Source organism: Macrosteles quadrilineatus, unplaced genomic scaffold, assembly GCF_028750875.1.
Source record: "Macrosteles quadrilineatus isolate MER2022 unplaced genomic scaffold, UCM_ALF_1.0 Scaffold_2__2_contigs__length_208266976, whole genome shotgun sequence".
NCBI lineage: Eukaryota > Metazoa > Arthropoda > Insecta > Hemiptera > Cicadellidae > Macrosteles > Macrosteles quadrilineatus.
Genome location: NW_026542595.1, coordinates 43,003,571 through 43,029,605, shown reverse-complemented (window position 1 = coordinate 43,029,605; position 26,035 = coordinate 43,003,571). Strand labels below are relative to the sequence as shown.

The following is a 26,035-nucleotide window of genomic DNA, read 5'->3' as shown; positions in this document are numbered from 1 at the left end:
CGGGGCTATTTATCTTTGGAACATACGACATTTCATTTGGACCTCGTATGTTAAACTTTGCAACAGATACTAGGCTACCTACAGTAGACTCCCTCTTATCCGGACACCTTTTAACCGGACATTGGTGTAACCGGACCACACTCGGTAGAAGTGACATCTCTTTACCCGGATAACTTTTATCAGTACATCGGTTTAACCTGCAGGAAGTGGGCGGTACTGAAACGACTGTTCTCGCGGGAAAGATTCGAGACCAGTGATTACGTGTCTAAATACAATGCTCTCCTAATTTAAGTCAAATACTGTATATAGACTATGCATTTAAACAGTCCGTTTTAATGATATATTGGGGACGTTGGTTTAACCGGAAAAACCGTTATCCGGACTGGCCTCGGTCCCGAGGAGTCCGGATGAGAGGGAGTCTACTGTACTTCTTTTTGCAATAAATTATTAAATGTAATTAATACCCCTGCCAAAAATAAATTATATGATTTCAGGGTACTTTGGTACATAATTTACTTAACATTTAAAGTAGCCCCCATTGCAAAAATACAAAAAAATATATTTACATATATTATTTTGAACAGATGGAGATTTTGGGCTCTAAGGACCTCATGAAACGAAAAAGTAAATCAGTCCTGGGTCTAAGTCTTACCATAAGACCTACTATCTTATTCCCTAAATACATTTGTACTTTATGTTGCTTTTGAAAAACAGACAAAATGTCCTCTTTTTTTAAAAACCATTTGGTTTTTTATGTAAGCAAAACATGTAACTTAACAAAGTTAATTTTATCAGGGAAGGTGGTAAAAACAATAAAAAACACAGTGTGCTTTAATTAATGGTTTATTCATTTATATTCTCATAGTTCCAACACCATTAAAGAAAGCAATTTACAAATTATGTATATATATACAATTGTGCTACCCTCCACCATGGTTATAGCTGCCACCAAGTCACAGCTTGGAATATAGCAATCAGTCTGATAGTAAGGAATTTCAAAATTTTTTTAATGCATTTATGCAAAATAAAATATAATAATTTGATCAAACCAATTATTTAATCGACACAAAAAACTTGTAATATGCAATAACTTGGCAGCAAACTTCTAATTAACCTCGATATAACATTAATTTCAAATATAACCCATAATGAAAATAATTTGGAATGACAAAATAACTAATAAACATATTATGTAACAGTAATAGTAGGCATTCCCTGAAAACATTGCTTTGCTGAATGCATCAGGCAAGCTAGTTAACCCTCAAATTATGATAAACATTACCAGACATGAAGGAGTCTTCAGGTTCAACATTTTCTTAAGTAAACCATATAGTATAAGTAAACATATTTCATTATCACTTTATAAAATTACTTTTCAGGCCAAACAACATTCATATAATAAAGACACGCTACTGAATAATGTTGGATTATTGAAACTTACATTTCGAAAGTGTCTTTTGCACAAATTTAGCCTAATTTCAAATTAAAACATGTTAAATGTTAAACAATTTAAAAAATAGTTTTTTACTTAATCTTTTAACACAATTCAAACTTTATCAGCAGTTTTGACATACAACTAATCACTTAACAATAAATTGTATCTAAATTTTGCACCCCAGTAGCAGTTAACTAAAAGCAACTTTTATAAAAAAAATCCATCCATTTTATGGACATATTTTACAGTGGAGCCCAACCACAGACTTAAACAATGGCTTACATCCCAAATGTTCACATCAACGAATGTTGTACCTACATTAACAATATCACATTGGCACATAACCATCTATATCATATGCCATTTAGTTAAACATGACCGATATCCAAAAACAGGTATATTACTATAAGGAGATAACAAGAGCTTTGTGGTAAAGTGACACCGTAAAAAGTTTTTACATATAAACATTTCAAAACCAAATAACAAAATTATATTGCTATGTTCTCAGTCACTCTCTCAATATTAAACACGTGCTTTGCCTTCCACCCGCCTTATGTACATGATTACATTTGTATTCAAACAATATTTACACACTGACTGTCACCAAATTTTAAATACATATTTTTTTATCCAATATTTTTCTAAACTGATTCTTAAAGTTTTAAATCAATAGGCATTCAAAAGTAACACTGGGTGGGTAGAAAAGATGTATTGAATTTAAACAGAAGAAAAATCCAAAACCGAACACCCAGATCTGAGCTTTTGTCTATCAAAGAGGAGATTTACCTAAGCAAATGGTATCTCTTAAAAAACTGACAATTACTTCAAGTTTATATTTTTCCCAAAAGAAAGCTGGGAAACAACATTAAGCTAAATCCAAAGTAAAAGTAAAAAATAATTTTTGCTACCTTCATGGAATATTAAGTACCTAAGGTTACGTTTAATCCAAACCATTTTTGGCAAATTAACCAACCCTAAGAGTGAATTTAGATGATTTAAAACAACAAAGTTTTCTGTCAAAAGAAAACAACTTGTCATATTAGAGATCCAATTTTTACTATTACATAGAATACCATAATTGTATGCTATTGCATTGTCCTGTTGAAAGATATAGCTTGCCACAGTTATTTGATACATCATCATACAGGAGCAAATAAACTCATTACTGAGCCAGATAAAAAAGTGAATGTTTCATAGAACCTCTCAAAACATTTCATAATTTTAAGTAGCCTATAAAAAAAGAAAGAAAAAAAACTACAACAATATTCATAAAAAATACCTGTAAGACAACCTTTGGAGATAGTGAATTTCAACTTATAAAGAATCAATATGTCGAGAATGCAGTTTATTAACAATTAACTTTATTGTCAACAATAGTTTATAACTTTTAGTGTTTCAAATAACAATCTGGCTTATTTAAATACTTAGCTACCAATCACTAACAGTGAAATGTATTATGTCTACAAAACCATAGCTATAATGTTAACGTACAAATTATGTTAAATAGATATTTGAAATATATATTTATACAAACCAAGCACCAACTGTATCTAGTTTTACTCCAAATGTATTTTCAACTGTTTGGACACAAATAGGTTTTAGCTAAGCTAAAAACCAAATTTAAGTGATTAACATAAATCCACAAGCAGTTAAAATGACAACATTGATGTACCCATATATTAAAATCTAGGAATAAATAAAATGCGTAACATTAAAACTAAAAAAGTGCATTATGTGAAGCTTAAGATACAATAATATTAATACAATCAAAGTTTGTCAGCAAAAAGCGACCCTAATAAGCTAACAAAATAGTTAAAATATTATGTATAAAATGAGCAACCATTGAGTTCATTAATTGGTTTTGTGGTTGGATGATTCTAACTTTAAAGGCACAGTCTTACAAATAAACAGAGGTTTTAGTTTAGACCGGTCGGATGTGAAAATGTTACAGCTGTATCTTTGTTTGCAATCATGAATTTGCCTGTCCTCTACCCTCTTGAGTGACAGCCAGTTGAACTGTGTCACAAACAAATCATTGAAGAACCAGCATCAACTGAAATAGTTCAATTCTGTAACCTTTGATCCCATCTCTCGGCTGAATATGAGTCCCTTAAAACTAGTACAGTAAAAGCCTGCTAATTTGGTTACAATGGATCAGCACTGTCAATAATCCATCATTGCTTTAAAAAGGTCTAACACTTTTAATGCAGTTTTAAGACATTGGCTTGTTCGGCGCTGAGTATGGGGAGTGACTGGCAAAGTAAAAAAGATTTGGAGGTATCGGGACAAATTGGCAGATGTTGGTTTGCATTTGATGGAATCAGGGGGCGTTTTATTATTATTTACTTAATTTTGCACTTGACAAGCAGAAAGCACAATAAAACACAAAATAATGACACTCTATGATTAGTTGTATTTTTGCTAGTCTTGCAAACTCCTGTTTTTAGAAGATGATCAATTATTTCAGCACTGTCTAAGTTCCAAATGTACCAGATTAGCAAGCACCTATTGTATAATCTACTCTAGACTATGGATCTCAAAGGCCTATGACTCACAAAACATGGTACAGAATTTATATAAATAGACACGGCTGTCACTAGAGGGTTGGTCTCTTATTATTTGTTATATAACAATGAATGTGACTGAAGATGTTTTTACACCTAATACATAAGTTGGAACAACCATAACAGTTAGTTTGTTTAGATACTCTTGTGAAATGGTTAAATGCAGTATGCACCAATCATACCAAATTATAATTATATTGAAATGATCATGCTGGTGCCTTTCCTATGACGATTTATACTTTTGGGTGGGTAAAAGTGTTGTAAACAAAAATTAAAGTTTTAAATATTGTTAAAGGATGAAATTTCTGTTAAGAAAAGTTTAACTTGGACTGCTTGATAACTGATACTTTCGACATTGATTAAATTATTATTAGGCCTAATATATACATTTTTAAGATAAACATTGAAAATAGCATTAGAGGATAAATGGATTAGAAATATAAAAAAAAACTATTAGGACTTGTTTTTTTGGCACATTAAAACATGGCTGTAAAGTTGGAAGACGTACGAAACAAAGAAGTCCTTGTACTTGATTCTGTAAGTTGAGCTAAAGGAAAAATCAACTGACATACTAACTTTATGTCAACCTTGGTCATTAAAAGGCACCAGCTCAGCGGGGGTGTGGGGTGTAAAATGAACACGGCGGTGAGTCACGTGCACCAGAGCGATATGTATGTGAGGGAGAGTAGCATTAGCCCTCACTTGAATGCAGGGAAATGGTTCGACTGAGGCATCGTGGGACTGAACACTGGCCTCATCACTGGGAAACTACCAGCAGCACCTGCAAATATCAGATCGTATAAATCTACTACGCACAGTAAGATTGAAACAATCTAACTGCTAATGTAAACTTGCCCCATTTATACAGTCTTTGCTTGATCCTGACAGCCATTTGCCAGCAGTTAGCCAAATCATAAATACTCCACTGAAAATTTTTGTTTCTAAGTTTACAGTGCTGCAGTACGGTAGTTAAATATAAAAACATCTGAAAGCTGTATACTGTATAATCAAAAAAGCTCAGCTCAATAAAAGCTCGACTCGAGCTCGGCTTGATCAACGATCTCAGGCTCGCACACCTCTAATATTGAAAACTTAAAGATTTCAAATGTTGTATTGTGTAAACTGATGATACAACAACATCAGCATTACCATGTGAATAACCGGACCAAGAAAATGTCAAGACGTGGTAAATAGCTTACTAATAGGTTTATTGTAAATTGTAATTTTAAACATCACCTTTAAATGATATGCATTCAATAACAGTTTGATAAATTTGAATTAATCATACATTGTATCAATTCAGTGATGACTTAATTATTATAAATGATACTACCACTTGGGAAGATTGTCTCACCAGTGCTGGGAGTGGGGGTGCGCAGAGGTGATGTAGGCGTGCCGGCCAGCTGGTTCATGGAAGGTGCAGTTCCCCCCGCAGACTTGCGACTACCAAGACTGAGGTTGTCTATGTCGATGTTGAGGTTGATGTTGCTCCACGTGCTACCAACCTGTGACAAATAATCATGTTACTCACTGAACAGTTGCTTTCATAATAGGGAGCCCTTTATAGCTTTGATCTACTAGTTTTATTTGGTATGTTAGCCTCCAGATTACTTAAAATATATGAATTGGTGTAAATACCTGTTTTGTTGTAATTCAAATGTTGCTAGTGTCACAATTAGTTTTGACTTTCATTAAGTCATCTTCAGGAGTTAAAGAATGTCATGATGACTTCATCAGAAGGTCGTCGATTCACATTAAGTACATAGATATGCGAACACAGACATTGAAACGGCAAAACGGTACATTTAAAACAAATAAAAAATGGTAACTGAGGTATGGGGAATGATGCGTCACGACTAGATGGATGTAAAGTCAAGACATCCATCTTGACTCTACATCCATCCGGTCGTGAATCATTCCATATCGGGTTGTGACACATAATTCCCCAAGCCGCAGTTACAGTTTTTTATTTTGTTTTAACTTGTTATGAATGTACTGTTTTGCTGTTTCAATGTCTGTGTTCGTGTGTCTATGTACGACCTGAAGTGATCATGTGACATCCTTTGATGCCTGAAGATGACTTCACAAAAGACGAATCTAGTTGCGTCTTCCTTGAGTTTCTGGCTTGTATGTGGCAAAACAATTTCTTATTTTATACATTAATGTAGATTAGTGAGTGGTGACTGACCGGCACAGTGTTGTTGGTAGCAGAGGAAGCTATCGTAGGAGCTATGAGCTGGCTAGGTGTGGACGGCAGCAGTAGACTGGCCGGTGGAGGAACTGAACCTGGAAAATACCTATCACCTGAGAAACAGGGTCGGACATTGACTTTTGGATCCATCTCATCTATACGAACCAGCTGTAGCTTATTTTATTCAAATAGACATACAGTAGTAGTTGAATGACCCACTCACAGAATGTGCTGCTATCAAAATTTTCTCCTATGGTTTTTGGCACTATGGTATTTGATGTGACGTAAAAGATGCAAAAGTTTGCAAATTCTACACACCATCACATTAATTATTATCAGCACACTCTGTCAGCGACTCAAATTAACTAAGGTAATTTTTATGCTAAAATTGACTAGAACTTTGAAACATGGAAACCGGATGTGTACTCTATCAATACTCAATAGTCAAAGGATGTTAGTGGTGGGAAATAGTATTAAAATTGCTTTACCTCTGTTTGGATGGAAATTAAGTGAGATAAAACATTTATACAGCCAATCAGCAATGGACATGTTCAATACTTAGAAAATCCAATTAACCGATTTATAAAAAAGCATATTAGTCCAGCAGCCAAACAGGGAATTTTCCTTGAACCTTGTTTTGTTCTTTTAAGTTTTTTTTTTATTATTGTTATTTAATTTTGGTAGTATTTAGATGCAGAAAATAGCGGGTACTTACAAAGTACCTTTGGGCAACTCTTAGAATTTAAGATAATAACTGTCCATATTAATAAATAATTTGATTAATTTATATGGTAATTAAGCTATAAACTATGCGTTTTAGTCCGAATATCATGAAATTCGGTATGAAACCTCGTTATAATATTACTAATAAATTTACCAAATATTAGCCATATCCGTCGAGCCGTTTAAAAATGGCGGCAAAAAACATGGTTTTTATCTCTAAAAAATGATTTTTTTGCCCAATAAAAAAAAACTTGGTATGCAACCTTGTTCTAGTGTTACCTCTAAGCAATAAAATACAAGTTTGGCCAATTTAAACCTGAACTTTTTTAAATTACTAGCAAAACACATTCTTTACATAATAATTATGGCATGTAATAATACTCAATTTTGATGTTTGCTGAATTCCTGTAGCACTTGTGGTTACGTGTTATGACTTTTATTAGTGCGTTACATTGGAAAAAAGACATGTTAACAAAAAAAAAAAAAATTATTTCTAAATAGTTAAGTTTTATTGTTTTGTATTTAACATAAATAAATATTTAATTTGTGTAAAATTGTAACTTACATAATACATGTAAAAATCGCACGAGCTATTCAACTTATTTCAGAAACATTTATAATAAAATGGCAGTAACCCTAGTAACTATAAACTGATTATTCTACATTGTTGTAGTCTTCACAGTCGTCTTGAGTTCCGTCACACCTATGGGCCTAAGTACTTTACTAATACTGTCTTTGTAGTAGTAGCCAAATTGTCTAGGGTCTATCGGAGGAGGTTGACTCAAAACATTCTTCCAGATTATGGTTTTGTGTGCAGGTTTCACGTTTTGCATGAAAGCTTCATTTGTAGGTGGCAGTGAACACAGTCGTGGAGGTTGCCAACAACTGATACTGCCCATCTTGGTGGACCACGCCTTAACTCGCGCTTCTGAAGTGGTCAAACATTTAGGATAACCGTAGCAAGAGTTCATAAAAATGGAAGCTTATTTGTTTACATCTTCGAATATTGCTATTTTCTCTCCAACCAATGAAAGAGAATGTCCGTCTTTCAAAGCATTCACCACTTTACCTTTTCCTAAACCAAAAAGTCTAGTGGTGGTATCCCATCCACTTGAGCATGTCCTGCTCTATAAAACTTGTATAAAAATTAATAACCTAATGTTAGTTAGAGGTCTACAACTCACCTTAGACTCTTCATATTTAATTAAAAATTGTCTCAAATGAAAGTTCGAAGTTCACGTAGTGTTTTAAGACCAGAACGAAAAACATAGTATGCTGAGAAATAATTCTTTAATTACAGAAGAATGTTAAGAAAAAACAACTTTCATTCTACGTTTAAGCTTACAACTCGCCCCAAACACATCAGATTTCAATAAATAATAGCTCAAAAGAACCGCATTAACTCACTGAGTATTCTCATACCAAAACAAACAATATCACGTAACAATAACTCGAGACCCAATCTTTAACTACAGATAAATTGTAAAACAAATCGTGGTTTGGATGTCCACAACTCATATTCAGCTCAACAGATTTTCAGAATCTATGGCTTAAATTAAAGCCAGTTACACACTGAACATTTCTAGAATATAACATTTAATATAACGTAATTATAACTGGAGATAATATCTTTAATTAAAGACAAATCTTAGAAGAACTAAAATGTTAGTTGGTTAAAGTTCTATAAATCCCCTCAAACTCAATAGATTTGAATAAATAATGCCTCAAATGAAAGCCAGAAGTTCGCTGAGTTCGAAAAATATAACATCCCACAATCAGTACTCGATGTAACAATCTTTTATTTAAAGAAAATTATACAAAAATTAAAATCTTGTTGTTGATTGAAGTCTTGTAATTCCCCTCAGACTCGTTTGATTTCAGTGATATTCATGTCAAATGGAAGTGTTCTGATTCCAATCCATACAACATCTAATGGATTGATCAAGAATAAAACTTTTCTTTTAGAAAAAAAGAATTAACTCGAGTTGGAGCCTAGTAACTGGAGTTGGAATTTTACATTTGAAAGGAAGTGATAATAAAGACTAAAATAAGCAAATACGGTAAAAATAAATAATTCAAGTACATTTTTAAAACTCTGGTAGAACCAATCTAGAAGCTAACAAAAATCTGGACCAACCAAGGTGGCTTAGTGACATAATTAATTATAAATGTATCATCACTTTTAAAATGAGCTTTATATTAATGTGGTGGTATACTCATGGTAATTTTCATATTTAAAATTACTTAGATTAAACTAACAAAATTACAGTAAAATTAAATAAAACAAAAATAATGTTGATGCTATTGAAAATTATATTACTTGAACAAGTTTTACCAGTTTTAGGTTCGATTTACCAGAGTTAGTTTATGGTAATAAATAAGAGAATCTAAACCTTTTGTAAAAAAAGCTATTTTATTAGCCTAGGTACACATAATAATTGTAATGATTTATTAAATGTATACAGTTATGAAGTGCCAAATCATTTACAGCATTACCTAGAGAGTATATGTACACCATGGCCAGTGAAACAAATCTTGGTAAAAACATCAACAGGTCTTTAACAAAGTGTAAAACTGGCTTAAAAACTTTAAAAACAAACAAGACTATACAAATATTTTTATAGACAATAAATGACCATCAGAACCTTTCTGTGATTTATATGTTTAATCTGCACCTGAACCAAACTCAAAAGAAAACTAATATGTTAAAAGGTTAATATTTAGAGATGCAAAATAAGAGAAACAGGACAGCAAGATGACAGATCCACAACAAAGGGTCCTTTTAATGACTTTCACATCAAATCTGTTATAAAGAAATCCTTTTTTGGAACTTCTACTGTTATAAAATGATTTTATACAAAAATGAATTACAGTGTCTACATTATAATTTTTTGTTATTGGTCCTTGTTAGATTACGCAATTGTGCGTATTAGACAATAGATAATGTTTAGAGGCTTAATTAAAGGTATATTGTTAGTTCATTGTTAACACATAGTGCTTTAAACTGTAATTTATCCGGGTTGCTTTAACAATCTGACCTAGTTAAAATTCCATATATCAATTAATAAATATTACTGAAATTATTTTTCTTGGATAGTTGCGTCAACAGTATTTTAGGTTAGCAGACTCACACATTGTGTATTATTAATGTTTGACCATTTAAAATCTTAAACCTCATAATCAACACTCAAAATCTTATACAGAGTTACCTATTATGTAAGACTTCAGCCCTACGACAATTTATGAATGAAAAATATAACTGAAAATAAGTTTTGCTGTTGTGCTAAGCCTCATAACTCAATTGATCAAAGAGTTGCCGATGATCAAGGCAACCTGAGCTGCGAAGGATCGACATTGTTGATCCACCTCACAACTGCGGCCACCGACAATGCCTTGAGAGTTGATGATATCGTCCAACCACATCCTAGCCTCCATCATCTCATCGTACATGTCTGAGGTGATCCTTGACACAGGCACTGCCATGACTACGGCAGCCAAGCAGGCTATTACTGCCTCTCTCACTCTCGCCTCCTGGTGGAACCTCAAGCTCCATGTCGCCTCCAGCAACTCCTTCCCCATCCGAGCTGCTGCCGGGGCATTCACTGAACACGCCACAATCACAGCACAGCTTCTCAGAAAATGCACAAGCAATAAACTACATTCTTCGTGAGGGACTTGATCTGAACCCTGCCTGTAAACTATTCCTGGTGTTGTCCTTCCTTTTCCACGTAGAAGTGGGAAGATAAATGAACCGGCGACATTTGAAAACTTGTTTTCACTGTAGAAAGCAGGTTGTTTTTTAGACTGACAAAATTTTCTTGTGTGACTTTCAATTCTTGTTTTTACTACACTATACCAATCTGGATCATTGGTACTTTGTTTCACCTCTATATCTTTAATACAGGTTTTCTTCTCGTTGGACTTGGGAGATGAAAGAATTTTGGCAGACGCTGATAAAATATCTAACATCAACATTCTTTGAGCTATAGAATACTTTCCGAAATCTTCATGAAATTGTTTACAAAGATAATGAGCACCTTTTTCAGGATAAACAACAATTATGGCAACAGCACTAGAAAACCTCAAGTCATCAAAATTTGTACAGTGAGTTTTCTTTTCTAGACATAGAAGAATGTCTAATAAATCAATCCCTAATGTGACATCATCTTCTGGAAGTTGTTTGTATACTAGTTCTTCGCACACCTCTAAGGAGCCGATCCAAACATCTATATCATTTTCTTCTTTAAAACCTTCAATTAGGTCTCTCAGGTACTTTGGCCTCTTACTAACTGCCACTTTAATGTCAATGGATGTATCATATGGAGTAAAGTCATCATCACTGTCCAATTCTGAATTTGCATCTTCAACTTCCTCAACAAGATCCTTTATCAACTTGTTTGTCTTTCCAACATCTATTGCACAAATGTTACCTACTAAATTGGTTTCTCTTTCAACCTCAGTAATCATTTTACAAAGTAGATCATCTCCATTTGAAAAATTGATATTATTTTCATTGAACTTAAAACCACTCATGTGTTTGATCGTGTCAACAATAGCTGTATTATCCTTTGAGACCTTAGAAAAATCAAACTGAAGATTAAATTTATGTTCCTTATTTTCAACCATACTGTTTAAAGTGTACACCACACACTCAGCCGTAATCATACCCATGATTCGAACACTTTCAGTAGTATTTTCAAGGTGTGAAGGCATCCCTTTGAACATCTTAAGCTGTAACTCGTTTTTGAGTGAGTCGTTCAAAGGTATTTCCATGTAGTTATACAGATAATTGATCCCGACAACAAGCATTTTCGAAAGATACAAATGTTGTTCTTGTGGAGTGTGGAGCATTGCTGTCTTATCACTCCAAACAGTAATCAACTGTAGTAACACGGTCGGCAGGAGGTCTTTAGAACTGAGGCTATTGTCAGTGTCCTTCAGTTTTGAACATCTGGTTGCATTTCCAAGGAATGCGATCAAATTTGTTATTACTTGAGGCTCATCATGAAACGTCATGAATGGAATTTTCTTACAGATGGTGTAGTTCCAGGAGGAGATAGAAAGACAATCTGGACTCATCATTTTCAAAACAGATTTTTCAGAGCAAGTCTTCAGGATTAGGATTGCCGTTGTATCAACACTGCTTGGTTCTAGATTCATCAAAATATTGTTTAGTAAGGCACAAAACTGATCCCCTCTTTCAAGACACCATGAGTTTAAAAGTTTCAAGAAATCAGCAAAGGAATTACTCAGCTTGTGAGATGCAATAGTTCGGCTTAACAGGATCGCAACGGGTTTCACATTTACAGAGATGCTCTGTCTGATCAGATGCAAGTAAACAAGACACTTGGCAACATGAACTAGAATGTTCTTAACATGGACTTCAACAGTAAAACACCTGTCAATTTTACCCTTCAACTTGTTGGAAATGCGTGATGGCAAAGAGACCAACAACTGTACCAAGTTTTCCCAGTGGAGAGTTATAAACACATCAGATACAGCATCGTTATTACAAGCTCGTTTAGAGGCAGATATTACAGCAGAAGTAATAAAGTCACTCTTTATAACATTCTCGAGTGTATTCAAAATAAATGTCAGTTTCAAACATGGGCCTTTACAATCATTCATTCCGTCACAAAGAGCAGTTAAACTCTCGTACAGCATAGCTTCTGATCCGCTTTCAACAACAAACAATTTGTGCAAATTATTCAAAAGCCTATTCCTAGCCCAGTCAGCTTTGAAATGCTGCAAGACTTGTGACAGCAGTTTGCCATAGCATCGCTCAGTGTAGTTGTCCCAGTCATAGGCAGAAGAGTCAGTTCCATCCATCTTCTGTGTTGTAAGAGGTCCTGGCAAACAAGAAATCAGCTGCTCCAACAGAACTGCACAATCTTTATCTTCATTCAGGACTTGTAGAATCTTTTTTGTCGCCATCACAAGATGATCCCCTTCAGCTGAAAGTGGAAAAACTAGCTGGATTCGATCAACTGTCTATAAATTCTTTCTCACTTTATCTTAGAGAGAAATACAACTGTTGCCATGGTAAAGTAACTACTGTACCCGTTACATATAAACACTAGGGGTGTAAAAACCTAATAGCTGGAGAGTTTTAAGAAATTTTAGTTTCAGGTTTTTTAATGCGATTTAATTAGTTTAAGTACTCTGTGGAACAGGAATCTCGGATTATTATGGGGATTACCAAAGTAGATAATGCGTCAGGAAGTAGTAGTATCAGCTAAGTGATTACAAATACGAGGGATGTTAACGTTATCAGAAATGGTCACAATTGCTAAGGTCAAGAAAATTGCCAAAATGTATTGTGTTGTGCATTATGTTTGTGTATTTGTTTAAATGTTTTTTGACGACTCTATCATGGATGAAGACCAAACATTCTTGTTAGGAAATCACCTGACGATGCCTGAAAAGGCGAAACATGTTGTGAGTTTTATCTACAACAACATTTGAACTGTCAACAAAATAGGAATGTACCTTATATTTGTCTTATGAGTATTTGCCATCCAAATAAAGTATACCGACCGACCGTTCGATTTAGGTTAATAGGTTAAAAGATTTAACCTATCTGTTATTTTGTTATTAGTCTATTATTATTATTGTTATTGTTGTCTATTTATTGTTATCTATTATTATTATTATTGTTATTGTTATTAGTTATTATCTTGTTATTAGTTATCTGTTATTTTGCAGTGTGTCAAAAGTAATTACCTAACTTTTCATGCAAAGAGTAGTCATTTATGGTTAGTGTAATATTTATTTTTAAATGGTTCCTATTGCATTCTTGCTTTTTTAATCACCCTAAGCCCATTTGTAATTATTTTTGGGACTTGAGATACAAAGATTCGAGATTCAATATTTTTAGGATTCGGATTTGAGATTTGAAATTCCTGGATTGACCATCACTAGTAGTAGTTATAAAATAAATTAACAATCCTTCTTTTGAAAATGCAATTTAGCTTTACCATATCATAATCATCTCCCGCAGGTGCAAAGACACCATCGTTGTCTCCTACAATCGCAGCAAAATTGTTGCCATGTCCTGCATATTTGCAGAAATATCCTCATCGTATCTTATGACTGCCCGACAAAATTACAAACACCTTAAACAATAGTTAAAATTGGATCGTCTCTCGCTCTTGTAGCGACATTAAGAATTTACAAAAGTGCAATCTCTGCACAGGCTTTTATTGATTACAAAAGTCTAACCTTGGCTAAACTCAATTTTCTATTGTTCTTCGATAAGTCAAACTTTTATCCTATGCATTCTGCTCGGCTCAGCTTAGTAATCAAGCTGCTCGCACTCCTCTTTTTTTACAATAGATAAATCATTGGCAATCAGTTTGATTCCCACTAAATTCTGTAAGTTTTTCAAAATGTTCAATATTTCAGGGGAAATTAACTTTTTTTCTATCCTACTTCAGTATAATTCTAGCACAAACGTCAGAATGTCAATGGGCTTACCTTGTAATGGAGCCAAGTCGTCTAGAGGGTTGACAGGAGACATGGACACAGAGGGTGAGCTGAGCCCCAATAACAGGTCTGTGTTGGAGGGTTGAATCACTACAAACAATAGAATATTACAGATGTGTTAAACATTAAAATAAAAGGTATTATGTCAAAGACGGCTGGGATACACATGGGGATATAGCAGAAGCTAGCAATATTTTAGGTCAATTAACTTTATAAAGAAATCAAATATTTTTTAGACAGCTAATTTATTTGTAATAATAATTGTAATTTTTTTTTTTTTTTGTAGCCTATAGTTGTTATTTTCTTTTTTTTATTAAATAACCAAAAGCAAAATACAAATTTTATTATTGAATTTTAAGCCTTATCATATAACTTGTACATGATTTTCATATTTTGGTATAGCCTAAATTAGCCATCATAAATAACAGATGAACACATATCAGGTGTTTGCCTTTGGAATGGCGGAAAGCCCTAAATTTGGTTCTCCGCTTATCCTAAAACTACCGATGACATAAAAAAAGCATGTTATATCTAACCATAAATCCACCTGTTATCCTTCTAAAAACGTATGTAAGTATCCTAAAAATTGAAACTAGCTTTGTATTTAAAAATGAAATGACTTTTCAAACGCCTGACACTTAGTTTTGACAAGTACATTAATCCCAAAAATCTCTGATGGAATAATTTTATTTTTACTTTATTTGTTTATTTTATTTACATGCTTCAATAATGTACCATTAAGTTTTTTTTTCTTGTGTCTACGTTAGAGGTATTTTTGTTATGAAGTAAAGTAAGGCGCTTTTCAGGAAAAGCGATCCAAACCCATTAAATGTTTTGCGGATGGGAATTGAGCCCGTCCCTCCCGCACCCAAGTCTGAGACGCTAACCACTAGGCTAGCACAACACACCCAACACTTAACTTTGGTTTCTTGTTCTTTAAGAATTATCTCTTCATGTGCATACTCAAGTTGTCATGCCATGCACTTAATTCTAGCAGAAATAGATACATTATTATTAAATAGAAGAACAGTGTATAGATCATGACTGTAGGCATTACCTGGAGGTTTTCCATTACTTATGAATGTAGGCACATTGGAAGACTGAGTAAAGACTGGAGCACTCACAGGTGGAATGGTCACTTCTGAAGGTTTACTACTAAAGGCTGAGGTAAAATCGGCAAATTCATCTCCCTTGGAATTGCTGTAAAAAATAATAAAACATTTTAAATATAAGTCACAAAATTGGATCATTATGTGTTACGATATTTAGATTTATCATTCCTTACAAGTAACTTTATGCTAACTAGACTGCAGAAGTCTAAAACATTGATGAAGTTTTAAAAGTGAATAATTTTCAGTAAAATAATTATACAATCAAGTTACTGAAAGAACTGATAAAATTAAAATTCTGTTATGAGGTAATAATATTCGTTTGACATTTAATGACTAAAGAAATAATAATTGTTACCTTGTATTGTCATTATTGCCAAAAGCACTGGAGAAGTCGCCGAAACTCTGAGAGGTGTCTGATGCTCGGGGATTGAACAAATCATCAGCAGGAGTTGCAGACTCAGTAGACAGACCAAGTAAGTCATTTTTGGGTGCGTTTGTTTGCTGCACCTGTGTACGTTATGAAATGCCTACTTGAGTAACAAATTACCACAAGAAGTATGAGCAATGTTACTAATATATACAGGGTGTCCCGGAACTCTCTACCAATATTTTAGGGCATTGCTCCTGGGTAAGAAGCATAACTAAATATCATATTTAAACTGTCCGGAAGTCCTTAGTTACTCACACAGCCGCCATTTTGTTTTTTTTTTGTTATTAATTTTTTTCTAAAGAATGGTTAAACATACGAAATGGAAACTTTGCACTAGGGGTGTGCGAGTACTCGAAACGTTCGAGTAGTTATTCGAGTAGTAAACTACTCGAACTCGGCTCGATGCTTTTAAAACTACTCGAGTTTTAATCGAGTAGTAATAGTTTTGGAGAAGGAGTATATAAACTGCATTTTGTTTTTGTATTAAACAGATTTTCGTACCAATATTAGTAAGAAAATAACACATTATCTTTATGGAGTTTTATTCCTAACCCCTTTTCGTCATTCACCTATTCATCAACAATTGATACTGATACTGAAGGTCTAACGTCTAACGCATTGCGATTCACGGAAGAAGATGACTACAGTAGATACGGCTACAAATCCTACACACATAGAATTATTCAATTTTCAAGGTAAGTACCCATTTTTAGTTTAGTTTATTAATTACTCTTGAAATAACTTAATTTTAAACCACTTTTACTTTATCAAAAATTGATTAAAAACTCATAAAGTGTATTATACTTAAGGAACTACTTTTTCATTGAAAACGTCATGACATGGAGAACAGACGACGGTCGACGAAACGAAAGGCAAAACTACAGAAGAGTGACGACGCTTGGTTTTATCCACTGAGCTAAAAATATAACTGGAGGCACTGCCATGGCAGAAGTCTGTCAAAAGCGTGTCGCTGATTTTGTTAGGTTGGTATAGCAGTGAGTTTTTTTTTATCCAATAACATGGCTTCTATAACTAGGTTGGTATAGAAGTGAGTTTTCTTATCCAATAACATGGCTTCTTATAACTCACACCTCACGCAAACATGGCGGCTGGCGACACGCATCTTTGACATTCAGTGCTACCTCCAGTTAGAATTATAGCTCAGTGGTTTTTTCCAAGGACAAAAAAGTTGGTTATTTTTGTGACGCGATTTGTTATAAAGGACATTCATTATACCTGTTTATGGATCAGCTGAAGAAAATGGTACTGTATTGTTAGTTCTGTCCGGTGCACTGTAGAGGTTGTGTTTGGTTTACAATTTGTTTCTTCTTATATTTGTCATTTAAAACCTCGTTTAACCAAATAAAACTATCTAATCATCAACAATAACTCATCCCCTAAACAGTAAAGCACAAATAATAAACCTTAACCCTAGAATCATTAAAATAAAGTTTCGTCAGCACTAGCGCCCAGTGTCACTGGACATGAACTAGATACAAAAAAAGCTTCCAAATTTGCAATGGGAAGAGAAGTCTACTTGTGTCGGTTAGTCTATGGCAGTAACCTTTACTTTTTATTTTTATGTTAATAAACAAACGAGGTTTTAGGGACCCGTCAAATATTATACATCCATTATAATATTCATATCACTATCTATAATAGTTAACATAACCTTTAATGGAAACGAAAAGTAACAACAGTTTATGGATATTTGCTTGTTATAAAACATATACTTCAATTGAATGGATAAACTTCCTCTTTGTCCTTGGTCGTCTGTGGACTCCCTCTGGACTGTAACCGACTGACTGAAGTGATTAAAAAAAAATCAGTCTGCGCCAGCAGGCAGCCTGTTTTGTTTTATTTCATGTTCTTCTCAATACTAATACTATTCATTCACATTTCAAACTCATAACGAAATGCCGGTTCCCTGTAAATTAGTTAAGTTAAAGTGTCTTGTGTTATTCTGACTGTGTTAGCTTTAGTTTCTAGGATTTTAGATAGGACATTGTGATATATTACTGTTGAAATATGGAGGAATTTGATGTGGACGACCCTTCCCCGCTACCGAGTACAAGTAGTACTAGTACTAGGCCTAGTAATAGTAATAGGCCTACTTCCGACTCAAGCCTAGGCCTAGGCCGAACTAAACGTCAGATTGCTGTCGTTTGGAAATATTTCCAAAGAAGTGGCTTGAATCCTGCTGAAGGTAAATGTAATAAGTGTGGTGATGTTTTAAAGCTCAAAACTGGCTCGACCACTTCGATGATACGACATTTAGAGGGGAAGCACCCTGATATCTACAAAGAGTACATTAATGAGCAAAAGCAATCCGAAAACAAAAAGTTGACAAAACAGCCGAAACTTTCCTATTTTAAGCAACCTAAGATTAATGATCTATTGACTAGTGGGGAAAAGTGGCCACCACATCACCCAAAGGCAAAATTAATAACGAATTCCATCACTAGGTGGATGGCAAAAAGTCTACATCCTTATAGCCTTGTGCAGGAGGAAGGCTTTATTGATCTAATGAAATTAGTTGAGCCTAAATATAAGGTTCCATGCAGAACAACATTTTCGCGGAGCTTGATTCCAGAACTTTATTTATCAACAAAAAACAGAGTTGAGGAAGACATAAAAACTAATTTGGAAAAGGGTTTAAATTCAGTGGCCATTTCTTCAGATTTGTGGACATCGTCTGCCAATGATTCGTTTTTATCAGTAAACGCTCACTTTGTTGATGACAGCTTCAGTCTAAAGACTCACTGTTTGGCTAATGCGCACTTTGAAGACGAGCACAATGGAAGGAACATTGCCGGCAAATTAAAACAAATTGTTGAACAACAATATGGACTCAGGCCTCAAACAGTTCGTATATTCGGTTTGACTGACAACGCCTCAAACATGGTCTCTGCTATGACACTCGTTGAAGATTGGACCCACTTCAGATGCTTTGCCCATACCTTACAGCTAGCATTAAATGATGCCAAGAAAGATGTGACTGGCATGTTAAAGATGCTCTCCAAGGCCAGAGCTATAGTCGGCCACTATAAACACAGTTCAACTGCCCAATCAAGACTAAATAAACTGCAACTGCAATTGGGACTGCAACCCCTCCATTTAGTACAGGACTGTGAAACTCGCTGGAACAGTGAGTTTCACATGCTGTCGCGGTTGATTGAATTAAAACAACCTCTCTCAGCAGATTTGGCAAATGTTGAAAAAATTGAAAATTTAAACTCAAATGAGTGGGAATTAGCTGAGGGGTATGTAATTATTCTCAAACCTCTGGAGAGTGCCACTACTGCAGCCTCTAGCAGTGCTCTTCCTACCCTGTCTTCAGTCTTGCCCATCCTCGATGGGATAAAAGCTGTTCTGAGAAACTACATTCAGGCTGGTAAGAAAGGACTGATGTTTGCTAGAGCCCTTGAAAAATCTATTAAGTCAAGATTTCCTGATGGACAATATTTAATGAAAAAAGAATATGTATTGGCAATGACCATTGATCCCCGGTATAAGACAGTGATCCTTGACGATGAACATAAAAGAGTAGCAAAAGACTTGCTTCAAAATGAAGCTGTCAGGCAACTAGAAAAATTAAAACAAAAAGAGTCTATGTCCAGTTCATCTACAGCAGCTACAGGGGAGGAAAGCTGTGAAACCCAGAAAGGTTTGTTTTAGTAATTTTGATTACTTTATTCTGTTTTGGCCTATACAAATATTATTTCAAATACAATAAAATTAAACTTTAATATAATTTTGACAATTAAATTTTTTTAACTAGTACGATTTAACTTTTACCACTTAAATGCATTAAGCGAAAAACATTGTATTACAATTACAATACACAATGTAGGCCTAATTAAATTTTGTTTCAATTAGGTTTAGCTATTTATTATTATTGTTATTTCACTTAAAGGATTTATTATTTACTGATAAAATATCGGACCTAAAATGACTTCCACTCAGTATTAAGAAAGTTTCTGAAAGAGTAACTTATGTTTGGAGACCTATTGTGCACATATTTCATTTAGCTTTAATAAATGTTATTTTAGTTTGATAGGCCTATCTTTTTTTAGGTACCCAGGACCAGGACCAGGACCAGACTTTTTCTTTATGGCATCACTTCCAAAGCCGGTCCGGAACACCAACATGCGTAGTAACATCAGTAGCCATATCAAATCAAGTTGATGCTTTTCTATCTTCTCCCACAATAGACTTAAAGGAAGATCCATGCAAGTGGTGGAAGATGAATGCTTGCATGTATTCCTTCTTGGCACCTATAGCCAAAATGTACTTGGGTGTACCAGCGACTGAGGTTGAGAGTGAGCGAGTTTTTTCCAGTGCCGGAAACGTAGTAAGTGAACGGCGTCGCAGATTGAAACAAGAACATATAAGTGAACTAGTGTTTTTGCACCACAACATCTAACTTAGTTACCAATGTTACCACAACTTACTTAAATTTGTTATTTTATAGCCTTAGATGTTTTTTACGTGAGGCTAACTACATTTACCTAAACTTCCAGTGCAATTATCTTTTTTGTAATTCAAAGTAGGCCCATTATATTTACCTATATTAAGTTTATTTGACTCTTTATGATTATTGATTCTAAGTCTTTGTTGTTTGCTTAGGCCTAAATGGCTACAATATCTTATTTCTTGTTCCTAATAGTGCAATTAGTTTTTTTTTGTAATTCAAAGTAGGCCCATTATATTTGCCTATATTATTAAGTTTATTTGACTCTTTATGATTATTGATTCTAAGTCTTTGTTGTTTGCTTAGGCCTAAATGGCTACAATATCTTATTTCTTGTTCCTAATAGTGCAATGAATTTTTTTGTAATTCAAAGTAGGCCCATTATATTTGCCTATATTAAGTTTATTTGACTCTTTATGATTATTGATTCTAAGTCTTTGTTGTTTGCTTAGGCCTAAATGGCTACAATATCTTATCTCTTGTTCCTAATAGTGCAATTAGTTTTTTTTGTAATTCAAAGTAGGCCCATTATATTTGCCTATATTAAGTTTATTTGACTCTTTATGATTATTGATTCTAAGTCTTTGTTGTTTGCTTAGGCCTAAATGGCTACAATATCTTATCTCTTGTTCCTAATAGTGCAATTAGTTTTTTTTGTAATTCAAAGTAGGCCCATTATATTTGCCTATATTAAGTTTATTTGACTCTTTATGATTATTGATTCTAAGTCTTTGTTGTTTGCTTAGGCCTAAATGGCTACAATATCTTACTTCTTGTTCCTAATAGTGCAATTAGTTTTTTTTTTTGTAATTCAAAGTAGGCCTATTATATTTACCTTTATTAAGTTGTTTTGACTCTATAAATATTGATTCCAAGTTTTTGTTGTTTGTTTAGGCCTATATGGCTACAATATCTTATTTCTCTTTACTAATACATGAACTGTCTTATTTAGGAACAACTTACCTTACATTGAGAGGATACACCAACTTTGTTCATTTTTCTCTTCAATTTAAAAATGTTAAGGCTTATTGCAGAAATTGGTCTACTGGTTTTAGCGCATTAACTTAAGATTTATCTGGACCACAATTCAAATCAAAGTTAAGCTAATTGATTCTGTTCTCGTCCCATGTTATTAATTAGGGTCTATTAAGGTTTAGGTGTTGAAGAACTACAATATGTATACTTTTTAGATATTGACTTGTACTTGTAGTGTGTATAAAATGTATTAACTCAAATTGAGTTATATTCTCTTTTTCTTTTTTCATTAATGTCAAATTCATTTTCATAATTTTACTCAACCAGTATTTATCATGTTGTTTTGGGTAGCCTACAAAATATTCCAATCAAGCCTAATATTGACTGGATATTAAATAACTGGAACTTATTTTGTCATTAAAGTCACTATTATTTGGCCTTATGAATCACTGTTATTGATTGCTAGATAATAGATATTGATATTACGAGAAGAAAGACTGTTTTACACTGTAAACAACTGTGTTCAAGTGTGTGTAACATAAATGTAGGCCAATACATTTATATTAAATGTAGACGTGTACATTGTTTTATTACATGTATTTTCTGGTTTAATTCTTATATCATTTAATCCATTACAGTACTTTTATTAATGCTATATAGTTCTCCATAGATATCTTATTGATATGGTATGGTAGGATGGATAGGATTAAAAATGCATATATATTAGAAAATATGTAGGTGAGGTTAGGTTCACACAAATCTGTCATGTAATAGGTTAACGTAAATGTGTACTGTTCTAAATAGAATTGGATACAAAAATCAGGTAAAAAAAATAAAGAAAACAAAATTATTACTTAACATTTGGGGTATAGGACAACTTTATTTTATGAAAATGGACCTAATGCATTGCTTTTATTAAGTAAAATCACACTAAACAGGTACCTAGTAACTATATATATACTTACCAGTTGTTTTGAACATTGTTTTTAAGTGCTTGAATGAATTCAGCACTTACGTAATTACTCGCTCGAAATTACTCGATACTCGAAAAAATAACTAAATACTCGACTCGACTCGACTCGAACTAAAAAATCACTACTCGCACACCCCTACTTTGCACAAACATTTATGACAACTAGACAAAGCTACCAAAAAATTATCACGATTTTTCAAATTCATAAAACAAAATGGCGGCCATTTAAAATTTTTGTAAAATCAATGGTTATTGAGGTATTTAAGAAAGAAAATTTTAAATGGCCGCCATTTTGTTTTATGAATTTGAAAAATCTTCATAATTTTTTTGTAGCTTTGTCTCGTTGTCATAAATGTTCGTGCAAAGTTTCCATTTCGTATGTTTAACCATTCTTTAGAAAAAAATTAATAACGGAAAAAAACAAAATGGCGGCTGTGTGAGTAACTAAGGACTTCCGGACAATTTAAATATGATATTTAGGTACGTTTCTTACCCAGGATCAATGCCTTAAAATATTGGTAGAGAGTTCCGGGACACCCTGTATAATAGGGATATGTCTTAAGGCTATACACCAACAACTTCTCAGGTACTGTGAGAGTATTGTCTATATATGTCCATTAACAGCTCTTGTTCATAGGACCTCTTCATTTGTCAAGCTTTTTCAAATATTTAATCAACTTAGAGAGGAACAGATTAATATGATTTAAGAGAGTGATGTGGATACTAGCAAATCTAATATTTCCGCACTATTATAGTACAATCACTACCTAATCAAGTTAAACTAAACTTGGTAGTAAATACCATCTTAAAAGAATCATCCTTGGAAAAAAGTGCAACACAAATACATTAGTTTTCTTAAATCTAGAAGCTTGTTTACTGTGCTATCGAATTGAAACACACTAATATAAAAACTCGTACTTTTTAGTAGTACTGTATTGGCTAAAACTTTGATTTTCGATGTACAGAATTGATCCCAAAAAAAGAAACCCCAGGAAATAAAATTTATTAGTTTGTACTTTGTAGATTTCTTTGATGCCTATTGCCTACCAGGCTGCATACTTTAAGGCAAAGATCAGATGAAACTGACAATCTTTTGATTGCCACGCAAACACTTAGCTACCTAACTATATAATTAATTACCTGTGATTTTCCGTAGTTGGCAGCCGCACCGAGGTCTACTCGTCTAGTAGGTGTGGAGGTTCGAGTCTTGGTGGTGACAGAAGTCTTAGCAGGTGAGCTGAGTTTCCCTATGGTAGGTGGTGGACTTGAGTCTATACTTTCTGAATCTTTATATTCTTTGGTAGGAGAGGACTTGCGAATATTTCTTGGAGGTGGAAAACTGTCAGGATCCGAATCATACCTCTCCTCTGCATCACTAAAGAATTTAATTACGATAAGTAATTAAGTACTAAAAACAGAAAAAGCAACAACAAAAATCTTAATCAAGAAAATTTGTTTGCTTTAAAGTGCAACAGAATCTCTAGCACCTGTTTCCAGAATAACGTATATAAATATACAAAACCAAATAAGTTAAAAAGTAAATCTTTGAGCTATTGGCTACCAACCAAATTTTTTTAAAGGGGAGTGTGTTTTTATTAGGCCCTATGTTCATTTAATCTGTAAATTGTTTAATTTTGCTAATTAAACTGTAATTTATATATTTTTCTGAAAATTTTCATTAGAATTAAGGAGGCAATGTACCCTACCCAAAGTTTAATTTTTGAAAAAAAAAAATATTTTTGTTTCTTAAACAATTTAGGAACAAGTATCAAGCATTGGTTTTGTATTTTAAATATAGATAAAATAGTTTTTTAGATTAATTATCATAAGCGTCCACAGCTGGTTTTTCTGCTTCAGGTGCCTATTGGAAGCAAAGTGTTTTTGCGATTTCCCGCATATTTCTTTTTTAGTGTTTTCTATTACGTTTTACAGCATACTGTAACTTTTTTATTTTTTTAGCTAGAGAAGTCTGATTTTGTACATATGTTCTTCAATATATTGTACACAAACAGTGGCATGGAAATTTACAAATCGTTAACCATACTCCTTACAAATTTTTTATAAAAAAAATAAACAAAATTTTGTCAAAAAATTAAAATAAAATGTCCCTTATCTATTTTTAATAGCATATCAAAAGCCATTCTACAGTTTGTAAGGATATGAACATCTTGTAAGTATGACATCTCCTCCGATGAACATCTCCTCCCTCCTGGCTGTCTCTGTGTAAATTTGGCAACCATTCACACCACAGAGACAGCCCGGAAGAGATACTGTTCCATCGGCTTCTTCCCATAAGCCTGGTAACAGATAAGGAACTATTACGCGATATCTGTCTGTCTGCCAGGTCCTTATGCATTTTAAGGTTATTTGAGGTTAAGATGGAACTTATGTAACCTAACCTCACCTCACCTAACCTAACCTAACCTAACCTAACCTAACCTAACCTAACTAAACTCAAAAAAACTGAAAATTAGCAATACATCAGGTTAGAAGATACTGTTAATTGCATTTTGGTGATTGGGAAGATTAAGAGATATTATAAGATATTAGAATGCTAGTCAACAATTTGTCACAACTGTTTAGAGCATGAAACAGTTGTATTTGTCAAGAAAAGCATATTATTTTGGTAAAAAATGCAATAAAAATATGGATACATTAAACGTCTGTAACTTTAAAACTACAATACCTACAGCTTTGGTTAAAACTGAGTTTTAATCAGCATAAAGAGTACTACAAGATGTATATGTTTAATCATTTCCAAAACTCCGATTTAAGAAAAAACTATGAATGTATTAGGCTATTATTTGTTGACTTAGAAAGAATGCGTGTCAGCACATTCCTGGGTGGTCGGCCTTGAGTCGGGTGTCAATGAGCAGTGTACCTCGCGAATGGTATTGTTGTAAACTTTTATTTGTATTTAAACGTTGGAAAAGACTATATAGATAAAATGTAGTTATTAATTTGTAATCGTCATGAAATTATGTTTAAGAAATGTCCAAACACCATCTAAATCTGACTTTTCAAACGTGAAAAATCAATTTTTCCCAAAAAAAGTAAAAATATGTATTAAATTAAGGCTAAAAATACGTTTAAACGCATAACACTATTCCAACGGATAGAACCACTTTGAAATGTAACATACAAAGTCAGATCTAAGCCTAAAAACTAGCATTTTTTACGTAATTTTAATTTGAAACCAAACTGTGTACAACATAGAAATAGTGAATATTGGCTTAAGTACTATGATTTTAAATGAAAGTATGGCTTTTATTATAGCACAAAGAGTGTATAAATAGAATAAAACGATAATATAGACCAAAAACACTCATTTAATGCGTGAAAAACATTACGTAAAATAATTAATTTGGTCCAACAGATTTCCGTCTTAAACTTTGAAATGCTTAGAATTGGCTTAAACAATATGATTTTGAATACAATTAAAGGTTTTTGAATTGCAAAAAGAGTATATGAAACAAATACAAGTACAACATATACCAAAAACACTCATTTAATGGGTTAAAAACATTACGTAAAAATTGATTTTGCATAAAAGAAATTTCTGATTTCAACTAAAAAATGGCCAAAAAAGCTTAAATACGATAATTTTGAATAGGGTTATGGCTTTGTGAATTGCACAAAGACGGTATAAATAGAATATACCAAAAACAATCAT

At 33.4% G+C, this 26,035-nt stretch overlaps 1 protein-coding gene across 2 annotated transcripts in view; it reads right to left on the bottom strand.

Moving 5' to 3' along the window:
• Window positions 1-830: 830 nt before the first annotated feature.
• The window catches only part of LOC128987865 (clathrin interactor 1), a 36,715-nt gene continuing 11,510 nt past the window's right edge, over window positions 831-26,035 (bottom strand). Inside the window, exons 7-13 of one of the 2 annotated variants that reach the window (XM_054408926.1) lie at window positions 23,503-23,737; window positions 15,866-16,017; window positions 15,456-15,598; window positions 14,390-14,488; window positions 6,188-6,285; window positions 5,354-5,504; window positions 831-4,780 (exon numbers count right to left, since the gene is read on the bottom strand). In XM_054408926.1, the coding sequence (XP_054264901.1) occupies window positions 4,698-4,780; window positions 5,354-5,504; window positions 6,188-6,285; window positions 14,390-14,488; window positions 15,456-15,598; window positions 15,866-16,017; window positions 23,503-23,737 (961 nt within the window). In that variant the 3' untranslated portion in view covers window positions 831-4,697. Of the gene's footprint in view, window positions 4,781-5,353; window positions 5,505-6,187; window positions 6,286-9,312; window positions 12,868-14,389; window positions 14,489-15,455; window positions 15,599-15,865; window positions 16,018-23,502; window positions 23,738-26,035 lie in introns of those variants that run through there. The other variant, XM_054408924.1, reaches the window with a different exon arrangement.